The sequence below is a fragment of the Hypanus sabinus genome, chromosome 8 (genome assembly GCF_030144855.1).
Source record: "Hypanus sabinus isolate sHypSab1 chromosome 8, sHypSab1.hap1, whole genome shotgun sequence".
NCBI lineage: Eukaryota > Metazoa > Chordata > Chondrichthyes > Myliobatiformes > Dasyatidae > Hypanus > Hypanus sabinus.
The window spans coordinates 18,682,540-18,706,107 of NC_082713.1; the positions used below are offsets into that span (position 1 = coordinate 18,682,540).

Here is a 23,568-nt window from a genome sequence, read left to right on the forward strand (position 1 = left end):
AAGTAACGTTTGGATATTAAACACACAGTGCATACTTTCCTCGTATGAACATATAATAGCCTTGGCCAGGTGCGGCTGGTCGAGGATGGGGTGAGAAGACAAGGTAAGGGCCGGAGGTCCCCATGCCGGGGCCGCGCCAATCGCAGTCCGGAGAGAGCAACCAACCGAGTGAGGAGTGCGACAGGGCGCGTGCCCGCCACCCCCCCCCCCACCCATCCATAGGTAGGTAGAATCTATCAGCCAACAGAAGTTTTGCTGGAGGGATGACTTTCAGTAGATCACAGCGAGGTAGCTGCTCTGCTACTTATGAAACCCTGAGCCCGAATTAGGTTGTCTGCTGATATTTTAGCACCAGGTTCCCCATGAACACTCGGTGTGCTAAACAGGTTTAGAGGCAGCGCCCATCTGTCCGCGCTCCAGACCAGTAGCCACGGCACTTCTCACCAGCCGCGCGAGGCGACCGGTTACCTGAGGCCAACCAGTGATCCCTGGCGCTAGGGTATCACTGCGTTTAGGTGACTGATGATCTCGCGTGCGTTCAAGTTCAACTGTGGGCGTGACAGGGAATGAGGAAAGGTGCAGCTGACTCGTATCATTTCCTTGTGGCCCGGTAGCACATGCTTTGCGGCCCGGAGGTTGAGGACCACTGTTCTAACCTATACAGCTTATAAGCTACCACTTTTCTGACATCCCTTTGCCTAAGTCTCTTATAATAAATATTCTTATTGTATCAACCTCAACTACCATTCCTTGTGGCTGTTGAACTGAATACCCTGACTAGTGAAGGATAATACACCATACACCTTCTTAACCACCCTATTCTCTCTGAGGGATCTATTGAGATGGGCTTCTTCCTCCATCAATGCAAATAAAGTGGAAATCGCTCAAAAAAAAGACAAGTGCAATTCAGCTAGTTACTATCCAATCAATGTGCTCTCAAATCGTCATGGAAGGTATCATCAACAATGTTTTTTAAATCAACAACCTGTTCAGTGATAGACTCAACATCTCATTCTAGACAAAGAGCCACTATCCAGATGCAAGCTTCAAGTCACAACCCTTGACACTAAGGAAACAGTTGACTTACTGTGGCATAAAGAATCCTGGTGTAACTGGTTGGGTGTCTGCGTGAAGATACATCTCTACCAAAGGAGGTGTAAGGTACTCCTTTCCTCCACTAGCCTGTAGGTCACCCTTGGACAAAGTGTAGCACCTGCTTAGCACCCCCTCCCCTCAAAATCAAGGTTACGTGAAGGGATGGGAGCAGATGGTGGATGGTTGTATGAGCAACTGATGTATATCACATATCCTGGTTATGTGACCACTGCAATCTCTGAAGAGTATTGATAATGGCTGAGGTCACCCATCTTGTAAGACACTCAACAGAAGGCAATGACAAACCACTTCTGTAGAAAAATTTGCCAAGAACAATCATGGTCATGAGACTGTGATCGCCTACGTCATATGACACGGCACAAAATGATGGTGGTGGTGGTGGTGATGATGATAATGTAACTGGTGAGTAAGAATCAAATGGAAAACACTTCACTGTTGGGGCCATAGGGTGCACACAAAAATAAATGCTCCAGGACATTGGTGCAGAGTTCCTCAAAAGGCTTAACCATCTTCATCAAGGTTTGCTTTCCATCAAGGGTTAAATATGCAGATATCCATCGATGACTGAATAGCGTTAGATCTAGATCAACAATGATTTTGTTCTGTTTTATATTTGTGTAACCCTAGATTCGGCTAGCAGCTTAATCTAAAGGAACACCCTCTGGCCCAGTCAAACTTGAGAAATCTTGTTTGGGTGGACTCTGCGTGATGTGTTCCCATTACAAATCAGTACCACGAAATAACAAACAGTACACAATATGAAATTAAACAACTAAGCTTTATAATTCTTAAAATAACTATAGGGTTAGTAAAGAAAACAAAAAAGAGAAAGGGCCCATTCTCATGAAACAATCTAATGCACAACGTTGGAGCTCACAGTTTTCTCATCCTTTCGTTCTCCATCGATTTTCCCCTCGGGTGTCAACTCCCGACTCCATTCCAAGTCCACTCTGTCCTGCAGTCTACGACTTCCCCATTCTGGCATCTTCTCTCTCCATCTTCCGCAGAACAAAAGACTGTGAAACCTTCTCTCGGGCCCACAAGAAAAAAAACATCTCCCCTCATTGGCCAGCACACATTCCAAAGCCCCGGTATCTCTAACCCAAACACCACACTACAAAGAAACCATTACATCAGCAAGGAAACCTTTCCCAGGCTGTTACACTCTCCCCCACCAAATTTAGTCATGTCCTCATGACTTTGAGATATTTTGCCAACCCTTCCTGCAAAACACATAGTCCAACCCAGGTGGACAACTACCGTTTTGGGGTGCAGCCACACTCTGTTTCTCCAGTGTTACGTAGACCAGCCTATCCAGTGGTCTAATTCTCTGAGGCCTCCATTCCCCCTCACCTAACTCTTCAGGCTCCGACACTACTGAGGATACTTCTGGTCTCACTGGCGAGGCTTCCCCTGACCTATCACTCGTGCCCACCTGCAACTCGGACCCCCCTGTCTCTTGGCTAAGCCCCGCTTCAACCCTTGCAGAGTCCCACTGCAACCCAGGTTGTTCACAGATTGCACCCCCATCCCGATTTCCCCTGACTCAGCAGGAGAAGGGCTGGGAATCTCTTCCTCAATCAATGGGGAGTTAGCAAAAGGCAGCATATACCACACATCCAGGTTCTCAGTATCCTCTCAGTATTCCGTTCTCAGTGTGAATCAGTATTCCTCTCAGGGGTGGAGGCCGACTTAACCTCTCCTGCTGTTGGCCCTGCAGTTGCCCCGCATTTCCACAGAGTCCTCTTACTAGGTGTAGACCAAGTCAGGCTCTGGGTCTATCTGTACCTCTTGTCCCAGGGGCAGCAGGTGGTTCCAATAGAGAATCTTGACAGGCCCATTCTCATCCTCTGGCTTCACACGGAAAACTGGTAGGTTTGGCATCCAACTCTCCACCACATAGGGCGTAGTTGCCCAGCCGTCAGCCAATTTATGTTTCCCAAGTAGCCCCAAATTCCTTACAAGGTCTCCTGGCAGGTGTTGGGAGAACCTCACCTTCTTATCATACCTCCTCTTATTCCCTTGACTCTGTTACACAGCTGCAACCCTAGCTAATTCATAAGCCCTTTTCAGCTCTCTTCTCATATCAGACACATTCTTCAGATAAGTCTTCATTGATGTCACCCTCATCAGTCCCAAAACAAAGATCAATGGGCAACCTCGCCTCGCACCCAAACATCAGGTAGTATGGTGAGTACCCGGTATCTTCATTTCATATACAGTTGTAACTGTGGACCAGATGTCCAATATTTTGACTCCACCTGCTCTTCTGACTGATCTCCAAGGTCCTCAGCGTGTCTAGCAAGGTCCGATTAAACCTCTTAGGCTGGGGATCACCCTGCGGATGATAGGGAGTGCTCTCAACTCCAAGCATGCCCAGTAACTTGCGGATGAGTCTGCTCTGTCTCAAAATCCCGTCCCTGATCATTATGTATCCACCTGGGGAGGCCATAATAAATGAAGTACTTCTCCCATAACACATTGGCTACTGTAGACGCCCTCTGGTCCTTGGTAGGAAAAGCCTGAGCCTATCTGGTGTAGTGGTCCATGATGACTAAGACATTCGCCGTATTGCTGGCATCGGGTTCTATTGACAGGAAATCCATGCACACCAGGTCCAGAGGCCACGTACTCTGCAAGTGGGACTGAGAATGTGAAGAGGGTAAGGGGTACATGTAGAGGGGTTGGGCGAGGGGTAAGTGTAGCAAAATATGTAGACAGGACAAGAGAGAGGCACGTCATTGGGGAAGTAAGGAGAGGTAGCTAAAATAAGGTGCCAGGCCAGATGTGGAGACCACAAGGAAAAGGAAACCTACAACCACAAGACAATGTGCTTGGCAAAATATTTTAAGGATAGCTATTTCAAGTGTCCTGAAGTACGTCAGTATTAATTCTAGGTATTACACTTTAACCTTTGCTAAGTTCTGAGTATTTTGCATGCTTAGCTATGCAATAGCCAATCAATTGATGAATTTGAATCGGTAACCATATTTGCGAATGTAGTACCCTGCTTTTGGGTATAAGCATGACCTTTGTAAACCGACAAATTGGGAGTTGGCTATCTTACGCCCGAAGTGCGTGGGGCTGCGAACTCCTCTCTGAATAAAAACCGTTTCAGAGGTAATTTCATGTCTCTGGTGTTTTTCCTCAACTGAGCAGGTAACAGTTACAGGTTGACAGGACAAGGGAGCTGCCTGCGTAGGCAGTGTCTTCCGTCGTACGCATCAAATGCACAACTTACAGTGTTCTTCGACCCCTGACTTCATTTGGGGCCAGTAAAACCGGTCTCTGAGCAATCCATAGGTCTCTTCAACCCCCAAATGTCCAGAATCAACATGAAGTGACTTCAACACATTCCTCCAATACTTCTCCGGCAGAACCATCCGGGAATACCAAGGTCGGTCTGGGGGTGACATGACCCGGTAAAAGATCTGGATCCACAACTCCAACTAGGGTCATTCTCTCAGTAATGGGGGCACCGCGACATGTTTCATCTTCCCCACCTGAGCCTTGTCTCCCTTTTCGACCACGGACCAAATGGTACCAATGCCTGGGTCATCTTGCTGAGCAGCTGCCTCTTCCCCAGAACTCAATTCCGGCAACTGATTTGTCTTCAGAGCAGTCAGGTTACAGTAAACTTATGGGATGATGTCATCAAAAGCTCCCAATTGATCTACTGCTCAATTCTGCCCCTGCTTTCTTTCTGCCTTCACTGTGATGGCAAACTGACACATGGCTTTCACCTCCCCCCCTCCCCGGGCAGGAATGCTCTCCCACTCTTTGTCCCTGTCCAGCCCCTCATGCGCACATTGAATCAAAGCAGTTGCATCAATGTTCCTGCTTCCTGGCCAGGCTGAAATCATAGGCAGACAACACTGCCAGCCACTGATGGCCTTGGCACCCAATTTCGTCAAGGCCAGGATATAAGTATGGGGATTGTTGTCTGTCCTCACCTCAAACTTGGCCCCATAGAGGTAGTCACTCAGCTTATCCACCAGAGCCCATTTCAATGGCAGAAACTCTCATTTGTGCATGAGATAGTTTTCCTCAGAGGGCTGACAAACACAACAGGTCTTAATCTGGTGCCCTGAACCCAATACAGGACGCCCCCTAAGCCCATCGGCTGGCATTGGTAAGCACGACATACGGCAAGCGGGGGTCTGCAAAAGCCAGCACTGGCGCCTGGGTCAGCAGCTCCTTCAGCGACTGAAAGGCCTCTTCACATTTCACATCCCACCTCAGTCCAAAGGGCACTGATGGGCTAAGATACTTCTACCCTCCTGTCCTTTTACCCCCTCCCTTTTTTCCCCAAGACAGGGTAACCACATAGAAGCTGATTCAACAGTGACTCACTTTCATGTAGCCCTTCACGAACCTCTGACAGTAACCACAGAACCCAAGGAGCGAGCGCAGAGTGCTCACAGTCTAGAGCAGTGGTTCCCAACCTTTTTTTGGCCATGCTCCACCTAATCACCTCTAAAATCCTGATGCCCCCTGTGGTGATATATATTTCTTATTATTCAAAAAGTGAACTCCTATTCACCTGGAGGAAGCCTAAAAGACCATTAACTTGGTTTAAACAAGCTTCCAAAGAACATGGCATTCACGAAAGAGAAAAATAAAAGAACCAAAGGACTGTTAAAGTTCTGAGGAAGAAATTACTAAGAAATTGTAAAAAAAACATTAAGTGATATTAAAATAATAATAATAATAATAATAATAAATAAATAAAACAATGCCGATTCGTTTCTACAGCATACAAAGACAGATACACCGTTTAAAAGAGATGACCCAACGTATACACCTTCACACCACCGAGAACCGAAAGCTACTGCAAAAAGCAGCATTGGCGCGACCTCGTACGAGTTTCTTACGCATTTGGACTCGTTCATTCGTTCCTTCCTACATCAGTCAATTCATTAATTTAATTATGAAAGCCATTTGATGGTTGTAATGATGGTGATACACTATATATACAGTACATACGCAATTACACATGTACATACACACAAGTATTTTTATGCATGCGTACTGTATATACACATATGTATCAACTCGCACACACACTCATACTCACACAGACTTACTAGAAAAAATTCACTGTTAATAACTCATTCTCGAATTGCCCCCCTTAAAAATCAAATTACCTCCCTTTGGGGTGTACGCCCCACATTGGGAACCACTGGTCTAGAGCCTTGGTCAGGTGGTCACCGCCTCTATCTTAGCCAGATCTGTAGCTACTCCATCCCATGAGACTATGTGCCCAACCTAGCTAACAGACATTTTGCAGAACTGGCACTTGTCCAGGGAAAGTTTTAACCCTTCATATTTCAGGCAGCCCAACATCTTCAGCAGCCTCGCTTCATGTTCTTCCAAGGTGGACCCAAACACTATGAGGTCATCCAGATACACCAATACCTCAAGCAAGTTCATATCCCCTAGTGTCTTGTCCATGATCCACTGGAAGGTTCCCAATATGCCCTGGGGCATCCTTTCGAACTGGAAGAATCCCAGGGGACATATAAATGCCGTCTCCTCTTTCTCAGCATCCCTCATGGGGATCTGGTAATATCCACTCCTCAAGTCCAGCACACTGAACCACTTCGTACCACTCAGACAAGCCAGTGCGTCTTCAATCCTCGGGACAGTATACTGGTCAGGAATGGTATGCCTGTTCAGAGTCCTACAGTCCACACGTACCCGTACCTTCCCATCCTTTTTTCTGGCCTCTACTACTGGGGACGCATAGGGGCTTTGGGACTCTGTGATGATCCCAGCTTCCTTCAACATACACAAGTGCTGCTGAACGTCCTCCAGCTCTGCAGGAGCCAGTCGCCGCGACCTCTCTCTGAACAGGGTGTCTTCGGTCACCCAGATAGTGTGACGCGTGCTCTTGGAACAACCCACATTAAACTCGTCAGTGGAAATGACGCCTTCCAGCTTCAACATCTTCTCTACCAACCCGCAGGAACCGGGGAGTCCCCAAAGTTGAATGACTTAGCGGTCGACTTTCCCCCACTTTTCCAACAGTTCATCCCCAACGTGCCTCATGGGGGCACTAGACATTACCGTCACCGGGAACAAATGTGCTAGGGGCATACCCTGCTTGAAGGTGACCTCCCTCTTTGTAGTGTTCCTGACAATCACTGCCATCCTGCTCGCCTGTGGTCTGCTGCCGAGGTCTGTGGCTTGGGTCTCACCAGTACCCTGGCAGGAAATCCCAGTTCCCCCTCGTGGTCTTCCGGTGCGTCCACTAAGACAGCCTCGCCCTCAGGCATACCAGGAAATTTGGGGGTTCCCATCACTCTCACTACTTCCCAGGGCCGTAACACTATTGGCTTTGAATGGGTGAACCACACAGTCCCTCGTCTAAAGGCGGTATCAGGCCCAATGCAGCCAACGCACTTCCTCAAAAGCAGCTCAGAACACCGGGTACACGGACAACGTTCCCAGAAAGCTCTCCCTAGCCTTCTCCTGACGCATGTTCCGAAACTCCGCCATGAGCTCCATTGGGCTTCCTGTCGTGCCAAAGGCATTTTCCAGTGCCTTCGTGTAATCAACAGCTGCAGCTACAGGATACCATAACCTGACAGCTCTCACTATGTCAGTGGCCCACCCACTCAAACTCTCTGCCAATCTCTGTCACTTTACATCATCAGAGCACTGCCACTCATCTAACAACCGGGAGGTCTGCTCCATCCAAGTCTCATGCTCCTCTTCCCCTTTATGGGTGGCTGTTATTCCAGAGAATAAGCAGAGCCTACCATAGCTGGGATTATGGACCTGGGCATGTTTCCATTTATTCGCCAGAGAGGTAAGGGCGGATACTACCTCAGAATTCTCACTGTTCCCTGGGAGAATGGGATTAATTAGACATTCCAAATCCAACCACTCCTTCCCCTCACTCCTCAGAAACAGTAGAACCCTGCATTTGAAATCTCCACCCGCAGTTATGGGAAACTCGATTTGTGATTTGGCCTGCCCCGCCCGGTGAGTCAGCGCTGGTCTGCACTAAAACTTGAACTGCACCCGCCATTTTATCAAATCCCCACCCACAATCGCAACTTTAACAGTACTTAACAGGTGAATTAACAATTCATCTGGAGTACGAATATCTACCCCATGGTACAGTGCTCAGAGTACCATAGAACATTACAGCACAGATACAGGCCTTTTGGCCCTTCTTGGATGTGCCGAACCATTTTTCTGCCTAGTCCCACTGACCTGCACCTGGCCCATATCCCTCCATACTCCTCTCATCCATGTACCTGTCCAAGTTTTTCTTAAATGTTAAAAGTGAGCCCGCATTTACCACCACATCTGGCAGCTCATTCCACACTCCTACCACTCTGTGTGTGAAGAAGCCCCCCCCCCCTCAATGTTCCTTTTAAACTTTTCCCTATCTACCTGTGACGCCACTTTTAGGGAATTGTGTATCTGTATTCCTAGATCCCTTTGTTCTACCGCACTCCTCAGTGCCTTACCATTTACCTTGTATGTTCTACCTTGGTTTTTCCTTCCAAAGTGCAATACCTCACACTTGTCTGTATTAAACTCCATCTGCCATTTTTCCAGCTGGTCCAAATCCCTCTGCAAGCTTTGAAAACCTTCCTCACTGTCCACTACACCTTCAATCTTTGTATCATCAGCAAATTTGCTGATCCAATTTATCACATTATCATCCAGATCATTGATATAGATGACAAATAACAATGGACCCAGCACTGATCCCTGTGGCACACCACTAGTCACAGGCCTCCACTCAGCGAAGCAATCCTCCACTACCACTCTCTGGCTTCTCCCATTGAGCCAATGTCTAATCCAATTTACTACCTCACCATGTATACCTAGCAACTGAATCTTCCTAACTAACCTCTCATGCAGGACTTTGTTAAAGGCCTTACTGAAGTCCATGTAGACAACATCCACTGCCTTTCCTTCATCCACTTTCCTTGTAACGTCCTCGAAAAACTCTGAATAGATTTGTTAAACATGACCTACCACGCACAAAGCCATGTTGACTCTCCCTAACAAGTCCCTGTCTATCTAAATACTTGTAGGTCCTATCTCTTAGTACTCCTTCCAATAATTTACCAACTACCGACGTCAAACTTACCGGCCTATAACTTCCCGGATTACTTTTAGAGGTTTTTTTAAACAACGGAACAACATGAGCTATCCTCCAATCCTCCAGCACCTCACCTGTAGATACCGACATTTTAAATACATCTGCCAGGCGCCTGCAATTTCAACACTAGTCTCCTTCAAGGTCCGAGGGAATACCCTGTCAGGTCCTGGAGATTTATCTACTCTGATTTGCCTCAAGACAGCAAGCATGTCCTCCTCTTCAATCTGTTTAAGTTCCATGACCTCACTACTTGTTTGCCTTATTTCCATTGACTCCATGTCAATTTCCTTAGTAAATACAGATGCAAAAAACCCATTTAAGATCTCCCCCATTTCTTTTGGTCGACCATTCTGATCTTCAAGAGGACCAACTTTATCCCTTACTATCATTTTGCTCTTAATATACCAGTAGAAGCTCTTTGGATTATCCTTCACCTTGACTGCCATGTCTTCTTTTAGCCCTCCCGATTTCTTTCTTAAGTTTTTTTTGCACTTTTTATTCTCCTCAAGTACCTTATTTGCTCCCTGTTTCCTATACATGTCATACATCACTCTATTCTTCTTTGACAGAGAACAACCTGTCCCAATCCACGCTTTTTAGATCCTTCCTCATTTCTTCAAAATTAGCCTTTTTCCAGTTTAGAATCTCAACCCGAGGAGCAGATCTACCTTTATCCATGATCAAGTTGAAACTAATGGTGTTATGATCACTGGAACCAAAGTGTTCCCCTACACACTCTTCCGTCACCAGTCCTAACTCGTTTCCTAATAGGAGATCTAATATTGCATCCTCTCTAGTCGGTACGTCTATATATTGATTTAGAAAACTTTCCTGAACACATTTTACAAACTCTAACTCGTAAACCTTTAACAGTATGGGAGTCCTAATCAATATGTGGGAAATTAAAATCCCCTACTATCACAACTTTGTTTCCTGCAGTTGTGTGTTATCTCTCTGCAGATTTGCTTCTCCAATTCTCGCTGACTATTGGGTGGTCTATAATACAACCTCATTAATGTGGTCATACCTTTCCTGTTTCGCGGCTCCACCCACATGGCCTCAGTAGACAAGCCCTCTAATCTGTCCTGCCTGAGCACTGCTGTAACATTTTCCTTGACTAGCAATGCCACTCCCCCACCCTTCATCCCTCTGCCTCTATCATGTCTGAAACATTGAAACCCTGGAACATTAAGCTGCCAGTCCTGCCCCTCCTGTAGCCAAGTTTCACTAATGGCTACACTGTCATAATTCCACGTCAATCCACGCCCTCAGCTCATCAGCCTTCCCCACAATACTCCTCGCATTGAAATAGACACACCTCCACACCTCAGAAGATTATTACAAACACACAACCTTTCTATTTGTGACTTTGCATGAACCTTTAACATCATTTATTTTCAACCCCACTCTACTACCTACTCTGGCAATCTGGTTCCCATCCCTCTTCAAATCAAGTTTAAACCCCTCCCCCCCCATTAGCACTAACAAACCTCCCTGCAAGGATATTGGTCCCCCTGTCGTTCAGGTGTAACCTATCTCTCTTGTACAGGTCCCACCTGCCCCTGAAGAGGTCCCAATGATCCTGAAATCTGAAACCCTGCCCCCTACAGCAGTTCCTCAGCCATGTGTTCATCCTCCAGAGCATCCTATTCTTACCCTCACTGGTACGTGGCACAGGAAGCAATCCTGAGATTACCACCCTCAAGGTCCTGCTTTTCAAACTTCCTACCGAGCTCTCTATACTCACTCTTAAGGACCTCCTCGCTTTTTCTTCCTACGTCATTGGTACCAATGTGTAGCATGACATCTGGCTGCTCACACTCCCATTTTAGAATGCTGTGCACGCAATCAGAGATGTCCCTGGCCGTGGCACCCAGGAGGCAACAAACCATCCGGGAGTCTCTGTGGTGACCACAACACCTCCTGTCAGTACCTCTAACTATCGAGTCCCCTATCACTACAGCTCTCCTCTTCTTCCTCCCTCCCTTCTGCACTGCAGAACCAGACTCAGTGCCAGAGATCCGGCTTCCACAGCTTGTCCCAGGTAAGCCTTCTCTCCCCCCCCCAACAGTATCCAAATCGGTATACTTATTGAGTGGAATGGCCATAGGGGAGCCCTGCTCTGCCTACCCTTTCCCCTTCCCTCGCCTGACAGTAACCCAATTACCTTTGCACTGCTCCTTTGGTGTAACTGCCTCCCTGTAGCTACTATCTATAAACTCCTCATTCTCCTGAATGATCCGGAGGTCATCCAGTTCCTGCTCCAGTTCCCTAAAGTTGTTTGTTAGGAACTGCAGCTGGATGCACTTCTTGCAGGTCTTGTTTTCAGGGACACCAGAGGTCTCCCTGACCTCCCACATCCTGCAAGAACAGCATTCCAACACAGCAGTCATATGGCATCCAACTAAATCAATCCCGGATCAGCCCCCACAATTGTAACCCTCAGGTTCGGCTAGCAGCTTAATCTAGGGGAAGACAGCCTCCACCCCTGCCAAACTTAAGAATTCTTGTTTGGGTGGACGCTGCGTGATGTGTTCCCGTTACAAATCAGTACCACGAAATAACAAACAGTACACAAAATGCAATAAAACGATTGAGTTTTATAATTCTTAATTTGATTATAGGGTTATTAAAAAAAAGAGAAAGAGCCCATTCTCATGAAACAATCTAATGCACAACGTTGGAGCTCACAGTTTTCCCATCTGTTCGTTCTCTATCAACTTTCTCCCCGGGCATTGACTCCCAACCCCATTCCAAGTCCACTCCTTCCTGCAGTCTACAACTTCCCTGTTCTAGCATCTTCTCTCTCCATCTTCTGCCAAAAAAAAGATCGCAAAACCTTTTCTCGGGCCCAAAAGAAAAAAAAAACATCTCCCCTCATTGGCCAGCACACATTCCAAAGCCCCCATTATCTCTAGTCATAACTCAAACACTGCGCTACAGAGAAACCATTACATCAGCAGAGAAACCTTTCCCAGGTCATTACATTTATGTACTAGAAATGACATTAAACAATCTTGAATCTTAAGTCCGCACACGGCAAGACCTGGAAAACATTCATAGGCTGAGACATTGACATTGACATCACACATCCCACTCAGTAGCATTTCCCCTTCCCACTGACAGTCAGTGGCATTACCATCAATATCCTGGGAGTCACCAACAATCAGAAACTTAACTAGATCAACCACATAAATAACATGGCTACACAAATTGGACAGAGGCTAGGTATCCTGATGTGAATGGCCTAACTTCTGACTCTCAAAGCCTCTCCACCATCTACAAGATTTACATCACATTCACGATTCGCTGTCCATGTTTTTAGATCTTTAGACATACAGCATGGCACAGACCATTCCGGGCCAATGGTGTGCAGCCAATTATACTTATGTGACCAATTAACCTACTAACCTGTCCATCTTTGGAAAGTGGGAGGAAACCAAAGCATCTGCAGGAAACCCACTTCGTCTTAGGGAGAACACACAAACTCTTCACAGACAGTGGCAGAGTTGAACCCCGCTTACTGGCTCTGTAATAGCAGTATGCTACCGTGCTGCCTTGCTAGATGTGCCACTGCAATAACACTCGAGCTCAAAACCATCACAAACAAAAGAGGTTCTACATATGCTGGAAATCTAGAGACAAACACATGTCATGTTGGAAGAATTAATTAATTAATTAACTAACTAACTAATTAATTCACTGAATTACAGGAAGGATATTAATACGGTTGAAAGAGTGCAGAGAAGGTTTACAAGGATGTTGCCGGGACTTGAGAAACTGAGTTACAGAGAAAGGTTGAATAGATTAGGACTTTAATCCCTGGAGCTTAGAAGAATGAGGGGAGATTTGATAGAGGTATATAAAATTAGGACGGGTGCAGATAGAGTGAATGCAAGCAGGCTTTTTCCACTGAGGCTAGGGGAGAAAAAAACCAGAGGACATGGGTTAAGGCTGAAGGGGGAAAAGTTTAAAGGGAACATTGGGGGGGGGGGGCTTCTTTATGCAGAGAGTGGTGGGAGTGTGGAATGAGCTGCCAGTTGAAGTGGTAAATCCGGGCTCACTTTTAACATTTAAGAAAAACTTGAACAAGTACATGGATGAGAGGTGTATGGAGGGATATGGGCCAGGTGCAGGTCAGTGGGACTAGGCAGAAAAATGGTTTGGCATTGCCAAGAAGGGCCAAAGGGCCTGTTTCTGTGCTGTAATGTTCTATGGTTCTAATGCACAGGTCAGGGGAACATCTATGGAGAGGAACAGCATTTCAGGCTGAGACCCTTTATATCAGGTCTTCCTTAACTGGTTAAGTGTTGACCATTTATTCCTTTCCGTAGACCAAGTTCAAGTTTAATTGTTATTTAACTATATATGAACACCCATGAATACAGCCAAATGAAAAAAGCGTTTCTTTGGGGCCAAAATGCAATACACAGCACAAGGCAGAAACAGCACATATAATTATGACAGCAATAAACAATGAGTCACAATAATATAATAATATAGCCCAAGTCCGAGTGTCAAGTCCTGTAGGTTGAAGGTGCATGGGGTGTTGTCAGCGACAGTCTGATAATCACATGCTAGCGCAGCCACAGAACACAATCCAGCTTGTCTTCCACCAAGCGAACACTAGAGGGCAGTACGGTTGGGAAAGGTCAGCCCCAACCTAGTGTGGATGCACGCTACATTGCCTCCAGCATCTCCTCCCCAGGTGGCTCCAAAACGTGACCCCCCAGCATGAGGGTCTGGTTTGTGCTACAGCCAAGGCCACAGAGCTCCCTCACCATCAGTCTTACCAATGAACTAGTGACCCGGACTTGCAATACGCTGCATTACCAATGTCCAAGCTTGCAATCGCAAATAGCCAAGACAGTCATTTGCGCCATTTGTTAAACTGCGCACGACCTCCAATGCCTTCCTGCAGCAGGCTGCAACACGGTCCACACCAAGCCCAGCTCCTCCACTATCGAGCAATTTGCTGATAGGGTAGACCTCCAGTACTTGACGTTCATAATTTGCAGCAGTGTCTAATGATAGTAAAAAAAATATGTAAAGGATGAACAATTACACCTTTGGTAGGAGCTGGAGAGGCCGCTGTGATCATGCATGCCACCATCTTACCAAAAGATACTGCCTGAATTACTGAGTACCTCCACCATTTTGTATGTGTGTTACTCACCTCAGCCACCATTCTAAATACTGAGCTCCTCCACCACTGGTGCAGTGGCTACAAATGTGCCATATAAGATCATAAAACACAGGAGCAGAATTAGACCATTCCTGCATCAAGACGGTTCTGCCATTCCATCATGGTTGACTATCTCTCTAAACCCCATTCTCCTGCCTTCTCCCCATAATCTTTGACATCCTCATTAATCAAGAACCTATCAACCTCCAATTTAAATATACCCAATGCCTTGGCCTCCGCAGTCGTCTGTGGCAATGAGTTCCACAGATTCACCAGCTTCTGGCTAAAGTAATTCCTCACCTCTTTTCTAAAGGGACATACTTCTATTCTGAGGCTGTGCCCTCTGGTCTTAAACCCCCCCCCCACACACTATAGCAAATATCCTCTCCATATCCACTTTGTAAAATACATTGCAGTTCCTTATGCAGGCTATTCCGACAGCATTGCTGAATCTCAGAGCTAGGGCAGCCACCACAATGTAAAGCCATCACCGACAGGTTCTCATCCAAATAAACATACCATTCTGATTTCAAAATATTTCACAGCCGCTCCACTGTCACCAAATCTTGGAATTCCCTGATCCCCTGTGCAATTACCATGCAGCAACAGCTTCAGCAACAGTTTATTTACTGAGATACAACATGGAACAGGCACTTCCGGCCCAATGAGCCACACTGCTCAGCAACCCACTGATTAACAATACCCTAACCACGAGACAGTTTACAATGACCTTTAAAAGGTCATTTAAAAGGCAGGACTTCTTGTCAGAGTGGTCATTTGAATCGGGAGCAAGTTACAGCTTGTGATTCAGCTGGGAGCTCAGAGAATTCGACCGTGTAGGTAGGATTTAAGCCTATCTGGTCAATACCTGTGGAGGAGGGGGAACTGCACAGGCGCGAGTGACGTCAGCGTCGAGCGCGCACTTTAAAAGGCAGGACTTCTTGTCAGAGCGGGCAGCGGAGTCCGTGGAAGCAGAGTCCTGGGCTTTGGCTAAGTGGGCTTCGGCGTAAGGGGACTTCGGCAAGCCTGTGTGATTGCTCGCTGAGGGGAAGAAGGTAAGGTCGCTAGGTGCTTTTTAGACTTATTCTATTAATCCAGTTCAGGTATGGGGGAGACAGTCAGAGCAGTGGTGTGCTCCTTATGCAGTATGTGGGAAGTCAGGGTCAACACAGTTGTCCCTGATGACCACACCTGCAAGAGGTGCGTCCAGCTGCAGCTCCTATCAGCCCGAGTTAGGGAGTTGGAGCAGGAGCTGGATGAACTACGGATCATTCGGGAGGTGGAGGCAGAGATAGATAGGAGTTATCAGGAGGTAGTCACACCAAATAACCAAGAAGTAGGCAGATGGGTGACGGTCCAGAGAGGCAGGGGGAGCAGGCAGAGAGAGCAGAGCACCCCTGCGGCCATTCCCATTAACAATAAGTATACCGTACTGGATACTGTTGATGGGGATGACCTACCAGGAATGAGTTGTAGTGGTCCTGCCTCTGGCACAGAGGTTGAACCCTCAACTAGGAAGGGGAGGAGGGAAGAGAAGAGAGCGATAGTTTTAGGGGATTCTATAGTCAGGGGGGCAGATAGGAGATTTTGTGGGGCAGATCGGGAGTCTCGGATGGTATGTTGCCTCCCTGGTGCCAGGGTCCGGGACATCTCAGATCGGGTGCAGGCTATTCTTGAGAACGAGGGCATGAACCCAGATGTAGTGGTCCATGTAGGGACCAACGATGTAGGTAAGGTGAGTGAGGGGGTCCTGCTTAGAGAGTTCAGGGAGTTAGGAGTGAAGCTGAAAGGCAGGACCTCCAGGGTGACAATCTCGGGATTGCTACCTGTGCCACGTGCGAGTGAGGCAAAGAATAGAATGATTATGCACATTAATACGAGGCTGAGAGCATGGTGCAGGAAGGAAGGGTTCAGGTTTTTGGATAATTGGTCTTTGTTCCAGGGACATTGGGATCTGTTTCGAAGGGATGGTCTACATCTGAACCAGAGGGGTACTAACATTCTTGCAGGAGTGTTTGCCAGTGCTGCTCGGGGGGGGGGGGGGGGGGGGGGTTTAAACTAGATGTGCAGGGGGCAGGGATCCAGATCCAGAGGGTTGGTCAGAAGGTGCATGGGGTTAAATGTGTACAAGGTTTGGGTGATCTTGAGAAGGTCATCAAAATTCAGGGTGCAATTTGCCCGATGGAAGTTCAAGGAGCTGGGTTAGGTACAGTAGACAGTGTTTTAAGCAAAGAGAGGAGGAATGGGCTAAGAATTCTATACTTGAATGCGCGTAGTGTCAGAAATAAGACAGATGAGCTTGAAGCTCAGATGAAAATGGGGAACTACGATATTGTTGGGATAACGGAGACATGGCTGCAAGGGGATCAGGCCTGGGAATTGAGTGTACCAGGGTATACGTGCTATCGTAGAGACAGAAATATGGGAAGAGGGGGTGGGGTGGCCCTGTTGGTGAGGAATGAGATTCAGTCCTTAGCAAGAGGTGACTTGGGAACAGGGGAAGTAGAGTCTGTGTGGATTGAGCTGAGGAACAGTAAGGGTAAAAAGACCCTAATGGGTGTTGTGTACAGGCCCCCAAACAGTAGCATGGATATTGGGTACAAGTTGATTAGGGAGTTAACATTGGCATGTGCTAAAGGTAATGCAGTCGTTATGGGAGATTTCAACATGCAGGTGGACTGGGAGAATCAGGTAGGTGCTGGACCCCAGGATAGGGAGTTTGTGGAGTGTCTAAGGGATGTATTTTTGGAACAGCTTGTGCTTGAGCCAACCAGGAACGAGGCTATTTTGGACTTGGTGATGTGTAATGAACAGGAATTGATAAGTGATCTTGAAGTAAAGGAGCCATTAGGAAGTAGTGATCATAACATGATAAGTTTTTATCTACAATTTGAGAGGGATAGGGGCAGATCAGAGATGTCAGTGTTGCAATTAAATAAAGGAGACTACGGAGCCATGAGGGAAGAGCTGGCCAAAGTTAAATGGGCGGATGCCCTGGCAGGAAAGACAGTGGATCAGCAGTGGCAGATATTCTTGGGCATAATACAAAAGATGCAAATGCAGTTCATTCCAATGAGAAGGAAGGATTCAAAGAGGGGGAAGGGGCCACAGTAGTTGACAAAGGAAGTCAGAGATTGTATAGCATTAAAGAAAAAGAAGTATGACAGGGCTAAGATGAGTGGGAATACAGATGATTGGGAAAGTTTTAAGGAACAGCAGATCTTAACTAAAAAAGCAATACGGAGAGAAAAAATCAGGTATGAGCTCAGTCTAGCCAGGAATATAAAAGGGGATAGCAAAAGCTTTTTTAGCTATGTGAAGAGAAAGAAGATAGTTAAGAACAATGTTGGCCCCTTGAAGAATGAATTGGGAGAAATTGTTATGGGAAACAGGGAAATGGCAACAGAATTTAATGCATACTTTAGATCTGTCTTCACCAGGGAGGACACAAGCAATCTCCCAGATGTATGGATGGGCCAGGGTCATAAGATATCAGAGGAATTGAGACAGATTGACATTAGGAAAGAAACTGTGATGTGTAGACTGGTAGGACTGAAGGCTAATAAATCCCCGGGTCCAGATGGTCTGCATCCGAGGGTTCTAAAACAGGTGGCTCAGGAAATTGCGGATGCATTGGTAATCATTTGCCAATGTTCCTTAGATTCAGGATCAGTTCCTGAAGATTGGAGAGTGGCTAATATTGTCCCACTTTTCAAGAAGGGAGGGAAGGAGAAAACGGAGAACTATCGCCCTGTTAGCCTGTTAGTCGTGGGGAAGATGCTTGAGTCCATTATTAAGGACGAAATAGTGGCACATCTAGATGGCAGAAATAGGATTAGGCCGAGCCAGCATGGATTTACCAAGGGCAAATCATGCTTGACTAATCTGTTGGAGTTTTTTGAGGGTGTAACAAGGATGTTAGACGAGGGTAAGCCAGTGGATGTTGTGTACCTAGATTTTCAGAAGGCATTCGATAAGGTGCCACATAGGAGATTGGTGAGTAAAATCAGAGCTCATGGCATTGGGGGGAGGATATTGACATGGATAGAAAACTGGTTGGCAGATAGAAAGCAAAGGGTAGCAGTGAATGGGTGTTTCTCAGACTGGCTGGAGGTGACTAGTGGGGTACCACAGGGCTCTGTATTGGGACCACAGCTCTTTACGATTTATGTCAATGATTTAGATGAGGGCATTGAAAACTATATCAGCAAGTTTGCTGACGATACTAAACTGGGTGGCAGTGTGACATGCGAAGAGGACGTTAGGAGAATACAGGGAGACTTGGATAGGCTGAGTGAGTGGGCAGATACTTGGCAGATGTCATTCAATTGTAACCCCCGGGTCGCCTCAGGCTCGCTCAGCTCATTCTTGTCTAGGGGGAGCAGCCTTCGGCCCCGCCAAACTGGGTAATCAGCTGGTGTGGATGCTGTGTGATGTCCCCGCCTCGCCCAAAACCAGACAGTACACCATATGCGATTAAATGAGTACAATTTATAAAGGTTACTATAACTAAGTGATTAATAACGATACAGTATATATGGAGAAAATTAAAGAAAAGGCGCCAAACTTATCAAAGTCCAAACCACTTCGTGCACAACCGTTGGAGCTCAATTACTGAAGTCTTCTGGCCACCATTCGATCCCCTCCTAACTCCTCGACTCGCAGCTCAGGACCCTCCGAACTCCTCGACTCTCCAAACAGCTCAGGACCCTCCGAGTGGTCAACCAAGCACATCTAGCTTCATCCCCCTCCCCTCGGAGAATCTCCCGGCCTCGGACCCCCCTTTGGGGTCCGATCCTCGCCCAACTTAGAGCATTGCGTCCTCTCTCTCGACCCCCTCGCGCCGATCTGCCCAAAAGCCCGTCAACAAAAGCTTACAGACTCAGAAGAAAGAACATTAATCCCCATTTGGTTTACAAAGGAATACCATTCTCGTTATCAGTAAATTAGCATTCCTGCTAGTTAACAAAAGGAAACCCTTTCCCAACAGTAACAAAGAAAAAAAAGAAACCCCCTTTACACAATGTGAATAAATGTGAAGTTATCCACTTTGGAAGCTGGAACATGAGGGCAGAGTATTGTCTGAACGGTGTCGAGTTAGGTAAGGGAGAAATGCAAAGAGACCTAGGAGTCCTAGTTCACCAGTCAATGAAGGTGAATGAGCAAGTGCAACAGGCAGTGAAGAGGGCAAATGGAATGTTGGCCTTTGTTACAAGGGGAATTGAATACAAGAGCAAGGATGTTCGTTCGCATTTGTACAGGGCCCTGGTGAGACCACACCTGGAATATTGTGTACAGTTTTGGTCTCCAGGTTTAAGGAAGGACATTCTGGCAATTGAGGAAGTGCAGCGTAGATTCACTAGGTTGATTCCTGGGATGGCAGGGCTGTCTTACGCAGAGAGATTGGAGAGATTGGGCTTGTACACGCTGGAATTGAGGAGATTGAGAGGGGATCTGATTGAAACGTTTAAGATAATTAAAGGATTTGATAGGATTGAGGCAGGTAATATGTTCCAGATGTTGGGAGAGTCCAGTACCAGAGGGCATGGATTGAGAATAAGAGGTCAGTTATTTAAAACAGAGTTGAGGAAGAGCTTCTTCTCCCAGAGTTGTGGAGGTGTGGAATGCACTGCCTCGGAAGACGGTGGAGGCCAATTCTCTGGATGCTTTCAAGAAGGAGCTGGATAGATATCTGATGGATAGGGGAATCAAGGGATATGGGGACAAGGCAGGGACTGGGTATTGATAGTGAATGATCAGCCATGATCTCAGAATGGCGGTGCAGACTCGAGGGGCCGAATGGTCTACTTCTGCACCTATTGTCTATTGTCCAACTAACCTACTAACTGGTATGTCTTTGGAGTATGGGAGGAAATCGGTGCAACCGGAGGAAACCCAATGCCGTCCTGGGGCGAACATACAAACTCCTTACAGAGGGCGCCAGGACTGAATGCCAAATTCCAGTGTCCTGAGCTGTAATAGCGACGTGCTAACCATTACACTACCACTCACTAGCACCTCCTCAGCAATTATGAATGGGCAATACAGATTCACTTATTAATGAATAAAGAAATTAGCTAAACACATAAATAGCATACACGAATAAAAGCAAAATCCTGAATTAAAAACAGGGAAAAATATTAGGTATATGCCCCCAGATTTAATGTCCATTCTAGTCTACTGGCAGAGAATAAAAACGCAAGAGCCAGCACTCTGGTATAATTTTAAAAGATTAATTCACATGCATCATTTATTACCAGTTTTTAATACCCTTGGCTCAATGGGTAGTACTCTGCCCTCAGTTAACAGATCATTGGTATAAGCCCCACGAGCTCATTATTAGTCAGTGCAGTATCTGGGAAGTCACAGAGCACAGAAACTGGCTCTAATGCCCACTGTGTCCGTGCCCACCATTGAAAACCCAGCCACACTCATCTCATTTTGGCTTGGCTATTGAGAGAGCAGTTAAAACTGAACCCACGTCAATACACGACTGCCGACTAATATAACAAGGTTTGGTCCCCCCCCCACTTCCCCAAACCTAGGACATTATTGAAAAAAACGGCTTCTCAGAAGACAATCTGGTAGTTTTCCAATCATTTGTTTCAGATTTATTTAAATAATCAAATTAAAATTCCCAGCTACTCTGGTTAGATTTCAACTAGGTCTATGAATTATATTGACCAAATAATATAGAACATATCCTACATGGGCCATATGAATTATATACCATATCTCTGTGGCCTTGTTTGTGGGCAGTTTTGATTCTATTGTATTTTTTTCTTCTACTGTGAATGCCTGCAGGAAAATTAATATCAGGGTAGTGTATGTTGGCATATACGCAATTTGATTATAAATTTACTTTGACTCTGCATTCAAGTTACCCTGATCGCAATCAGGAAATCATACCCTCTTTAACTAGGGTACCGTAGACTGGAAAACGTAAATCTGGAAGCTTAAATTTGCCAATTATGTCCTAATAAACTCAATGCGACATCTAAAAAGACAGGTAAAACTTCATCTGCGTTACAAATCGTGTGACCGCAGTTCTGGATCGCACAGAATTTCTGTTGCAGGAATTGGCTGAAACGCAAAATGTACAACGCTGCAATGTATTTCTCATTTTACTTCTGTTTTCTGTTGGATGGCTGAACATTTGCAGTCAATCATTCCTTTCCTGACTGCATTAATCCAATGAAGTGCAAGAAAACCCGCAGGCATCAGGCAGGAAAGGAGCTGACAAAGTCAGGCAGCACAGCCCGGGCTGCCGCATCAATTGGCTCCGAGGCTCCAGTCGCATAGTTGAGGCCTTCCCCTTCCCCTTCCCCTTCCCCAGCCAGCACCGGCCTCGGTGCTTCCTCCCTCCCTCCCTCCCTCCCTCGCCTCGAAGACAATCCCCGTATCTCAGAACAAACTGGACGTTACCTAGGATTAAAGTCCTGGAAAAGTCCACGAAGGTTCATTGCTGCGTGAGAACCAAAAGAATCGACCCACTGCCGGCTCTTCCTCCTCTCCTTCCCCGGCTGCGGCTTTGGGTAGGCGGGGTTACCCACAGCCTCACCCCCTGGTGCGGGAGATGCCAATCAAACTTCCCCATCTGCATCCTCACGACCTGGTGCCAATGGATGCAGGAAGAAAGCGCTAAACAATGTCCCGGTCAAGCTCTGGAAGGGCTCATTTCCGACCTGAAAAATACAAGCGGCTCTCGCCTGCTCTGCTGTTCAATAGATGCTACCTGACCTGCTCAGTTCCTCCTGCATTTTGTGTGTGTTGTTTGGATTTTTGGCATCTGCAGATTTCCTCTTGTCTGCTGTTCAATAAGTTAGAATTAGGCCATTCGCGCCATCGAGTCTGCTCCACTATATTTAATCATGAATGATTTATTTATTTGTTTCTGCTCTCGACCCCGTTCTTCTACCTTCTCTCCATAATCTTCGTTGCCCTTATTAATCAAAAAATCTATCAAGCTCTACTTTCAATGTACCCTTTGATTTGGCCTCCACAGCCATCTGTGGCAATGAATTCCACAGATTCATCGCCCTCTAGCTAAAGAAATTCCTCCTGTTTTGAAGGGGTGTACTTCCATTCTGAGGCTGTGCTTTCTGATCCCAGACACGAGTTCTAACTCATTACTCAAAAAGCTGGAGGAACTCAGCAGGTCAGGCAGCATCTATGGAGTGAAATTCGTGTCCAATCCCTTCATCTGAATACTTCATTAATCCAGCTGAAGGGTCAACTGTCCATTTCCTTCCATAGATGCTACCTGACCCACTGAGTTTCTCCCAACTTTCTTTGTGTTGCTCCGGTTTCCAACATTGCGGTCCTTGGTGTTTTCAGTAAATTCTGATGATTGACTTCCACTTTTCTACCCTTTGGCCCCAATCCTCAGTGCCTAAATCCTCTCCAGTCCTCAGTACACAGCATCTGCAGCTCTCTAGCTAAAGAGTTAAAAAAGATGCACAACTCTCTCATTCCTCCATACCCCATTCTTGTGTTAAAAAGCTCAGTGGCATAGCTAGTAGAGCATAGTGACAGAGACTGGGTACTTGACCTGTGAGGAGTTTGCATGCTCTCCACGTGAGTGTGTGGGCTTCCAACAACATCCCAAAAAATTGGATTTTAGTAGGTTAACAGAATTCCTGCAGGTTGTGGAATCAGTTCAGAGATTAGGTGAGTGACATTACCCAAGCTGGTTCAGGAGCCTGATGGCTGTGGGGTAATAACTTTCTTTTTCAATCTTTTTATTGAATTTTTCAAAAACAGATAACAGTCATAATAGTACAAAGGGAGTGAGATTGCATTGTTGGCAGTTAACACAAGAGTAAAAACTATAGGTAACACCACATAATAGACCTCCCAAACCCTAGGTATAAACAGGAAAAAATAAAAAGATGGGAAAAAAACCTAAATTGAAAAATCAAAAACAAAATAAACTAAACACAACTAAACTTAAACAAAAAAATCAAGCTGGGCTATTCTATTACATCAAAAATAAATTATTAATGTCATCAACTCCGCTCCTCTACTCAAATTAATGAATAATATAAAAGAATCAGAAAAGGTCAAATTACAGTCTGTGAAAGTATTGAATAAAAGGTCTCCAAGTTTCTTCAAATTTAACCGAGGAATCAAAGGTACC

The 23,568-nt window shown here is 46.2% G+C and overlaps 1 protein-coding gene across 1 annotated transcript in view; it reads right to left on the reverse strand.

Moving 5' to 3' along the window:
* Positions 1-22,076, reverse strand: part of tmem185 (transmembrane protein 185) — a 43,655-nt gene extending 21,579 nt beyond the window's left edge. Inside the window, exon 1 of the mRNA XM_059976747.1 lies at positions 21,855-22,076. Coding sequence (XP_059832730.1) covers positions 21,855-21,892 — 38 coding nt within the window. The 5' untranslated portion in view covers positions 21,893-22,076. The remainder of the gene's footprint in view (positions 1-21,854) is intronic.
* Positions 22,077-23,568: the final 1,492 nt, after the last annotated feature.